General features: G+C 34.7%; 2 protein-coding genes across 4 annotated transcripts in view; both read right to left on the bottom strand.

Annotated features, from left to right (window-relative positions):
- LOC111496112 (transcription factor bHLH143-like) overlaps positions 1 to 578 on the bottom strand; it is a 4,223-nt gene extending 3,645 nt beyond the window's left edge. For all 3 annotated transcript variants that reach the window (XR_002720424.1, XM_023146404.1, XM_023146405.1), the window contains exon 1: positions 421 to 578. The gene's annotated coding sequence lies outside the window, so the exon portion shown is untranslated. The remainder of the gene's footprint in view (positions 1 to 420) is intronic.
- A 6,777-nt stretch (positions 579 to 7,355) lies between these two features.
- Positions 7,356 to 9,425, bottom strand: LOC111495927 (cyclin-D4-2-like). The gene is made up of 6 exons (XM_023146103.1): positions 8,750 to 9,425; positions 8,481 to 8,567; positions 8,294 to 8,392; positions 8,022 to 8,214; positions 7,823 to 7,938; positions 7,356 to 7,740 (listed from the first exon to the last, which is right to left on the bottom strand). The coding sequence occupies exons 1-6, from the start codon at positions 9,053 to 9,055 to the stop codon at positions 7,498 to 7,500; spliced, it is 1,044 nt and encodes a 347-aa protein (XP_023001871.1). The 5' UTR covers positions 9,056 to 9,425; the 3' UTR covers positions 7,356 to 7,497.
- Between the last annotated feature and the right edge of the window lie 348 nt (positions 9,426 to 9,773).

Here is a 9,773-nt window from a genome sequence, read left to right as displayed (position 1 = left end):
CCCAAAAAAAAAAAAAAAAAAAAAATATCCAAGAGGCCCCATACATATGGGATGAACAAAAGCAAAACACGAACATCACAAAACCAAATCAGAACAACAGAGGAAAACGAAAAGGTGTAAACAGAGGACGCATGTGACCGTATAGCAACTAAAGTCAACCTGACCTTTCAAAAACCAGAGAGGCGTTATTAAGAGAAAAAAGTGTAGAAGCAAGTACAGCAGTAGAGAAGATTCATGAACCAGTAGCGGATGAAAAAGAACAAGAACAAGAAGATAAGAAAATCACGTTTCCAGTTCGAGAAATAGGCAACCAGAGATGAAATCCAATGCGAAAGGTCAAAACAACAGATTACAGTACAGAGCCGGCGAGGAAGGAAAAAAACAAGAAAGAAAAAGAAAGGTAGAGATAAAATCACTTACAGAAAGGAGAAGGAAAAGGAAATCCCCTGAAGAAGCGTCGAAAGAGAGAAGGACGACGGTGTCTGAGCTGAGAGATTTCACAGATCGTACAGAGTACTGAAAGAGCGTCACGGAGAAAGAGGAAGAAGAAACACTGAATACGGTCAAAGTCTAAACTTGTGAATTGCACGGATCCTGTAATTATATATAGAATTCATTTTCACAAATAAATTCCCTCCAATTAAATCAAAATAATAATAATAAAAAAAAAGAGGCCCCGCTCGTACGTGCGCCACGCGCGCACGCCGTGTATAAGTGTGCAATGTGGAACCTCTAAAAATTAGCTACATTTTTTTTTATAGAAAATTGTTAAATTACAAATTTACCCCTCAATCCATCTTCTTTCCGTACTTGTTGGCACATCCCCTATTGTCTGACTCTAATACCATTTGTAACAATCCAAATTCGCGATTATGACATATTGTTCTCTTTGAATTTTTCCTCAATATTTTTAAAACATGTCTAATAGGTAGAGTTTTCCATACCTTTATAAAAAAAAATATTTCATTCTACTCCCTCACCTGGAATCTTTTAATATTTAATAAAATTTTTATATTTTAATTATGTGTCTAATGTATCTTAAAATATTAAATATTTTAAATGAGTTTATTTATTATATGTGGAAATTGAAATTTATGCATAATTTGAAAATAAAATTTAAGAATTTTGATATATTTTAGATAATATTTTCTCACCAATAAAGGGAAGGCTGGAATCCCATGTTTTGCATTAACACTAATCATATCTACCTTGACCGTTCAACCCTTGGATTCCAGGCCCCACCCGTGAATCTCTATACCAATCATGTGTTTTTCCCATTTTGTTGCCGGTGATCGCTTCCTTCCTTCCCTGATTAAAAGGGCAATAAGGTCTTTTACCGCCATCAATGTCCTAGGAGAAACGTGACCAAGTTACAGGGGAATGTTCTGAATCTTGGGCATGGGGCGTTAGAAACATAGAGTCGTCTAAACATAGATTAATTAATCAAAATTAGACGAGATTATCGTATTAATAATTTACGTTTTTTTGAGATGCATGTAAGTAATGACAAAACATGCTGAAAGAACTCGAGTTGGTTTGTACGGATGGTCTTCACTGTTAAAAAGCGAGGAGAGGGTAATGTGAACATGTCGTAGGAGGATGCTTAAAAGGGTCGAATCCGGATTTTAAATCCTAGACATGGAACGTTAGGAATATAAAGTAATCTAAACATAGATTAATTAACCGAAATTAGACGAGATTATGGTATAAATAATTTAAATTGCTACGAATTAACTTTATAGAAAGCGAAAATTAAATTATAGGAAAAGGGAAATATAAAGAGTGGAGTATGGAGGAAGGAAAGGGGCAGGGGAGGGCAGGGCATAGTGGAGGGGCATTAATTAAAACATAAAGAGATAAGAGATTTTGGAGAGGAGATTCGGGTGTGCCCTAAATGTGTATCAATTTAAGTAGCGAGGAAATATTATAAAATTATAAAGCTAATATTTTTAAATTGTTTATAAGGTTCACGGCTCTTTGTTTGGGGCTAAGGGAACAGTAAGGACACTCGCCAAATGCCCAAACTACCCTTCTGGAGGGCACCAAATCATCTTTCTTTTGTACTCAAATACCCTTCAAAAAGAAAAGGAAAATGACAGCTCGCCTGCCCTTTAACCTCTTTCTCTTCAGTTATTTTCTCATCATTTTGTGCCGTCTTTAAAAGGCGAGATATTTCTAAGTTTACGCCATATATGGTCCGAACATGTGTTTATCGGACTGAATGAACTGATATCACATCTAAACGATAACGATATAATGATTAAACATTGCTTGGAGTAATTTTATTGTAATGACTCAGACCCACCGCTAGCAGATATTGTCTTATTTGGGCCCCTGTTAGGGCAAGGTTTCCACACCCTAAAGGGTGTTTTGTTCGCCTCCCCAACCAATGTAAGACATCACACTTATATTCGGAAACCTCCTACAAAAAGATTTATAAGATGCATGTGAGTGAGTACAAAACATGCTGAAATGATCTGTGTTGGTCTCTAAATATAAATTTTTGTTAGAAGCAACATGACCATATCACAGAAGACGCAAGGGAATGTCGAAACCATAGAGTACCGAATTTTGATTACAAATTCTACCCATAGATCGTTACACAATTAATAAAATTTCCTTTTAATCTCATTTAATCATAAATATATTAAAAATTTAAATAATAATATGAGTAGTTGAGGTGAGCGTAAGTTCATGAACCTTTTAATAGCGTGGTTGGTGATACGTATTCCACGTCAGCTTGAATACGATAAATTTAAATTAATAATAAAAAAATCAATTATTATAATTTTAATTTTAAAATAAGATGGGAATGGAAAATGATTCATATGCGTTACGTTTACAATATTATAATTTTAATTATATAATGCTCCAATTGGATAGATTTGGCTTGACTTTATATTATTTTGTATGGATAGAGTATATACTAATTTTAATATATATCTTTAAATCCCAATGTGAAAAACTATGATTTAAAAAGAATTTAAATACGTATTTATACTTTATTTAAAAAATATTCATAAATTTTCAATACTACTTTTAAATTTAAAAAAAAATATTTATCTTTTCATTAATATATTATAAAAATTAAAAATATCATCCAAATCAATATTAATGCCATTAAATTCTGCAAAAAGAATTATCTTGTTTGTTGATTAATATTTTGAAATATTAGATATAGCTATAAAATTATTTTTTAAAATTTTAAAATAATTTAAAAATACGTTTTTAATTTTTTTAAAAATAGAGTATTAAAATTGGAAGTAATTTTAAAAAGTTATGAAACAAAATATTAACAATTAAGTTTTTTAAAATTTTGAGGATATGATTATTATTTTTATTAATATTTGCAAATCTAAAGAATGAAGAGCGCGTGTGATGCAAACATGGGTGTGGTGGGGGCGCGTGGGATATAAAGCCGTGGAGCCAATTTGGTTGTGGATTCTCCAACAACAACGTTCACGCTTCCGAACCCTTTTCATTTCTTTTTATTTTTATTTTATTTTTTAATTAATAACACCTTCAATCAACACCACCACCACCACCACCCTTCAGCACTAAAAAAAAAAAAAACAAAAAAAAAACAAAAATTAGGGTCCTTTTTATTATTTAAATTTAAAAAAAATCCAATTTACGGAAAAGAAAAAGAAACAAAGATAGGGAATCCATGCCCCCACGTTTGATGACTATGCATTTAACCCAACTAAACTATCAAACATAAATTATAAAATGCCCCATTCTAAAGTTTCCATTTTATGGCCAATTATTATCAAATTTCCCAATCATTTCCCAATTTTACCTACATCATAACCTTTCTTTCAACCACCTATAAAACCTAAAAATGTAATTTCACGTTTTTAAATTTATGTTTTAATGGGAGTAACCTAAATCGTGAAAACAGGGTCGTGAGAGAGTAATACAAGCGTCGTGCTGCTAGATGAAGAAGTGAACTGTTGCACCCTAGATAGCAAGAGTCCAGTAATCGAAAGCACCACTACCTTGCTCTCCGACCCGAATAGTATGGGACACGTAGAATCCCGTGTGAACCAACCTAAACCCTAAATCCTAGATACTCCACGGTGATATTTAGTAACTCATTGAGGGATGAATTTAGGATATATAAATAAATAAATAAAAAAGGGTAAAAAACAATATTTTCATAAATATGATATTTTTCTAAAAAATAAAAAATAAAAAATTTATTTTTAAAGGAGACAATATCGTACTATTTTGTTTTTTTGGCTCGAGATGCCACCCATAGGTCGGGTTCATTTGAGATAGAAAAAGAAAAGAAATAAAATAATTCACATCACCAATCACCAAACACGTGCAAATGGCATGCTCATGATTTTCCCCGTAATATGCAAGACATGATGGAGGGTGTGCCATAAGGGATTAAATTAAATTATACTTTTTTTTTTTTTTTTTTTTTTTATCTCTCACCTACTCCACTCAATTACATAATTGTTAATAATAAAGGTTTGGGTTTAATTGGTTTATTTAAAAATAATATAATATTTTGCAATTTTTTCTCAGGGATATTTATGCTCCGAAACCAGACCTGAAACAACAAACAACATCATTAAGTTTGGTATCACCTCAACTTCCTTATTTTACACGAAACCACATCCTTAATTTAAGCATCTAACATACCTTTAACAAATTAAACAACAAAAATTAATTTTTTTTATAAAACACAAATACATTAATAAATCCCGACTACATATATTCAAAATAAGAGTAATCTTAAAAATAAAAAGGTTATTTATTTATATTTTAAAAGACACGTGTTAGTTTATGAAAATAGTCTAGTCGATAGCATATTTGAATAGAAGTGATCATAATGTTTTTTTTTTAACTAGTTAAATGAACAGAGATCATAATGATTACTTTTTTAATCACAATTATTACGTCATTTGACATTTAGTTTAGATGGAAGCACGGTCTTAATCATGTCCACCCGAGATATTCGGATTGAAACACCAAAATAAAATATATAATTTAATAAAATATTTTAAAATTAATTTTTTTTTATTACTATATTTGAGGATAGGTAAATGAATTGAATATAATGTTGAATGGGGTTATTTATTTTATAGATAATTAAAATACGAATCTCAATAAAGTTAGAATAATAAAGTATTAAAAAAAATAATTAGTGAATAAATTATTAACTTCTCGGGGTAGAATTTTTTAACAGAACCGAATAGGGTAATTAAAAAAAATTAGATGTTTACTAAAAAGAGAAAACACTTGAGAGGGAAGAAGAAAATAAAAAAGAGAGTAATAATTAATAATAAAGAGTTTGAAAGAAAAAAAGCCACCTGTAACAGTGCCGTAATTATCAGGTGAAACAGTAAAAATTAAATGATAATAAATAAATTACATCAGGTGAAATTAAAAATTACGAGCGCGTGCAAATTGTGTAAAGAAGGGAAGGAAAGGGTAAAACTGTAATTTTGAATCGATTATTAAATGGGGAGAAAGTATTGGTGTTTCCGACCGCCAAATCTTCACCACAGAGTCCGCCCATTATTTTAATTAAAGAAATTCAAAAGTCACCCACGCGGCTTGGCGACTTTTTGATCGACATGTCGTTTTATATCAGACGCCATTTCTCTCTCTTTCTCTCTTCACATCTCCCACGCCGTCGGATCATATGACAAAGCAAATCAACGGTGGTCACGCTTCCTCCGACAAATCCCGCAAAAAATAGAGGCTTTTTTTTATTAGAAATTTAATTGGGAATAGAGATAAAAATGAAGAGAGAGAAAGGGGGTTTAGTTTGAGTATGGTTATGCGGGGAGTATCGGCGTTGGGATGCGGTGGTTGCAGTCAGCACAGCCGGCGGAGTGGTGGGCGGAAGCGCATGCACTGCACCACGCTTGCCTGGGCGCCAACTTCTATGCACCCAAATAAACAATGGCTTTGTTTTTGTTTGGTCAAACCATATTTTAATGTGGCGGAGTGAGAGAGAGAGAGAGAAGGACAGAGCTTGCACGCGAGCGCCACTGCTCCCTGCACCCAATAAAACCCTAAAAAAAACCCTAATGGGTTGGGCTATCATAACTCGGTTTAGCCCACAGCCCACAATGGGCCAAATTCAATAGTTGAAATGACTCCAGAAAAGGCCCAGCCCATTAAGAACCAGGCCCATGATGAAGCCTGTATTATTTGGTATCAAACAACCGGCCCAATTTGGAATCCAACCGTCCAAATAAAAGTCCACCTTGTCTTTTTCTCCCATGGTAATTGGTCTGTGTGTCTGTCACGATGTGACATTTGGATCATCTTTTAATTCAAGTATTCTTTTTATAAAAATCATTTAAAATCATTTTTTTTAACACTATTACTAAATTAATATAATTGATGAATATTAGTTAAATTTATATTTTAAATATTATGATCTGCCGCCGAAGTGATCACTTGTGATAGAATTGCAATAGGCAAACAACTGCCAAAAGGAATCATCGAAGTAAGGGTGGCAAGGAGTGAACAACCATCAAAAGAAATCATTGAAGTGATCGCTCGTGATAGAGTGGCAATAGGTGAACAATCACTAAAAGGAATCATGGAAGTGATCACTCATGATAGGGTGGCTATGGGCGAACAACCACTAAAAGGAATCATGGAAGTGATCACTCGTGATGGGGTGGCAATGGGCGAACAACCACCAGAAGGAATCATCGAAGTGATCGCTCGTGATAGGGTGGCAATGGGCGAACAACCACCAGAAGAAATCATTGAAGTGATCACCAGTGATAGGGTGGCAATGGGAGAACAACTACCAGAGGGCATCATCATAAAAATGATCACTGGTGATAGGGTGTCAATGGACAGAGTAGTGGTCATTGTTGAAAGTGAGGAGACGAGGAAAAGACGAGAGAGATTTGAGAACTGCAATATAAGGGTATTTTAGTCATTTAATTTCTTACGAACTTTAACCGTTCACAATGACCATAAAATGCCAATAAATTACCAACTCGGTAAATTCAAGTATCTCCATCTTCCCTCTTTAAATTCAAAGCCAGAACCACGTTCCCTTTCTTATACATGTGCCCTCTGGACCAAATTATTTATTATAGGTGAAATTTTGGACCAAATTAAAAGTGAAATAGTTAAAATGGTAAATTTATTAGAGGTAAAATTTTGTAATTGGTAAGCAATAAAAAAAAAAAAAAGAAATTCTTTAAGAAAATGTCTCCCTCTACCCTCTTATTTATTATTATTAATGGAATGGGCTTTTACTATACAAGTGGTCAAAGAAGACAAATGGTCAAACAAAGGGCTCCAGGCTCTGCCCAGAGTGAGTTTAAAAAAATAAATAAAATAAATAAATACCTCAACAGAAGATATATTAAACAATTCCAAAATTTATATATATATATATATTTTTTATATATTATAATTATCCTGTTTTTCAAAATCCTCACAAAAAATTTACTTTAGGACTGGAAGATCACACTTCCCATCACCCTTTTATTTATTTGTTCTAAACTAAAGCTCCACTTCACAGGGTCTGTTCAATCTCCTCCTCTTTGAACCATTTGAACTGTTATGATGTGAAGAAGAATTTGCACATGACCCAACTGCTGTACTTTCATTGCTTTTATAGCTTAAGCACCTCACGTTCAATACCCCGCTCGGGCTCTGCGGCCCCTCCGACATCGACCTCGACTCCTCCTCCTCCGTCTTCCCCGACATCTCCTTCACTAACTTAATGCACTTCACTACTCTTTCCTACACAAAAAACATTCAAATTCATGTATCTATCAGATTATGATCAATCAACAATATGATCCATAAACACAATCGATATTACCATGTGGAGTTTCTGCTGAATTAGAAGAGGAATTGCTGTCTCTTCACCTTCTCCAGCTACTGATATTGCCACTGCTGCTGCAATCTCAGATGGTTTGAATTCCAAGAACTCGATCCCTGCGTTCATTTCCCGATCAATCAAAGCCATTTCGATACCTCGACACGGACGTATTGTTCATGTTTAGGGAACAAGAAAGGACCTTGAATTATGTTCAATAGTAAATGAATCGAACGGGCGATCGATGTCTTGTCGTCGTGATGGATCTTACAGAGGTAATGATCGATAAACGAGAACGGCGTAACCGCTTGCATTCTCCACCCCAATGTTGTCAACACTAAAAGCTCCATTCTTTCAATGGTTCTTGCTTCAAACACAAATTTAGATCCACCCACCTGTGATTGAATGAACTCAATTATTAGGAAAACGGTCGAAATCGTTTTCGATCGATCGAGTATTGAGATGATCGTTAACCTGTAAATCCAACGAGATTGGGACTTCAGTCTCCTCCAATTTGGCTGCAAGAGACAGACATGCCACTGCCAGTAGCTGCATTGTCCAAGCTTTACCTTTCTGCAAATGGCACAAGAACAATAAGACATCGTGTCGAATCGAATCGATCGAACCGAGTTACCGGAAAACGGAGGGCAATTGTTCATACTGGTAGAGTGTAAGCGGAGAGGAATCGATCCATGTAGTTTACGGCTAAGTATGTGCAGAGAGGACCAAAATTGAAACGAGCACTCACCTGTTCATCATCCAAGCAACATAATAAATGGCATTGGCTATGAATCAAACATGAACACATCAAACAACCTTAAACAATCAGAAAGAACAATCAAAACATCAGCCAAAACCAAACGAATCAGGAATCAAAACACCATCAGGGAATAACAAAACGATCGATTCACAAGAAACAAGAACACCCACCTGTTCAATCCAATCGACAGCATCTTTTCTAGCCCCGACATCCAACTCGCCGTTTTGCAATTTCATGAGATACCCATCAACAGGCAAGTGGTGGGTTTCCTTCTCCACCATTTCAATCAAACATTCATCGCTTGTAAACGGCAACCCATCGCCGCCGTGACCACCGCCGTGGCGCCAACTCTGAAACCCATTACTCGTAAGAACATAAGGAGCGACCAGACACTCGTCATCATCGTTATCATCGAAAATACAATTTTCTTCAGCGCATAAAAGATTGGTAACTGCAAGGTCAAAACTAGGCGCCATTGAAGCAAAAAGCAGAGCGGAACAGAGGCCAGAAACAGCCGATTACAAATAAACTGTGGAAAAAAATCGCTGTTGATCTTTTTAGACGGAGAAATTGATTGGGAAATAAGAACAAAAAAGCTATTGCGTTGCAGAGGGGCAGAGGCAGATGGGCTTGTTCTTGGTCGTCTTCTTTAAATTCTTTTCAACTTTTTTTAAGTCGGCGATTTCTGGCCGTCCCTCCGCCCCCGTTCCTGCAAGATGGCGCCGGAAAAGACCGCCGGAGATTAAGAAGGAGAGAAAAAGGCGAGGCTTTTTAGGTTAAAGTGGAGAGGGAAGGAGAAGGAGAAGAAGGGACATATAAGGAATCAGAAGGTATGAACGGGAGTGATAGAAATATACAGTAATTTAGTTCCAATATATATATATATATATATATATAAATACCGTTTTTTTATTTTATTTTATTTTAATTTTCTCAATTGTAATATTACAGGCTGGATTTAGAGAGAAGAAGGGCAAGCAGGTTAGGAGAAGCCATTGGTCCCTTCTCTGACATTCCCAAAAACCCAACCAACCCAACTTGCTACTTTTCTTTTTCTTTTTCTTTTTTATTTTATAGTTTTTATTAAATCTAATTATATCTCTATAAAATTACCATTTTAGTGCTAGTCATTTCTGTGAGTTTAAAAGTTTTAAATTAATTTTTACGATATAAAGATTTGTTTAAATGTAAATG

Source organism: Cucurbita maxima, unplaced genomic scaffold (assembly GCF_002738345.1).
Source record: "Cucurbita maxima cultivar Rimu unplaced genomic scaffold, Cmax_1.0 Cma_Scf00022, whole genome shotgun sequence".
In the NCBI taxonomy this organism is placed as follows: Eukaryota; Viridiplantae; Streptophyta; class Magnoliopsida; order Cucurbitales; family Cucurbitaceae; genus Cucurbita; species Cucurbita maxima.
This window is presented reverse-complemented; position numbering and strand designations above follow the sequence as displayed.

What these genes read in the sequence shown, in the direction of transcription:
- LOC111495927 (XM_023146103.1), bottom strand. Translation starts at nt 9,055, where the DNA reads ATGGCGCCTAGTTTTGACCTTGCAGTTACCAATCTTTTATGCGCTGAA. An exon ending in TCTCCGCTTACACTCTACCA is followed by an intron (nt 8,393 to 8,480) that starts GTATGAACAATT and finishes TGCCATTTGCAG; the next exon opens with AAAGGTAAAGCTTGGACAAT. An exon ending in CAATCTCGTTGGATTTACAG is followed by an intron (nt 8,215 to 8,293) that starts GTTAACGATCAT and finishes ATTCAATCACAG; the next exon opens with GTGGGTGGATCTAAATTTGT.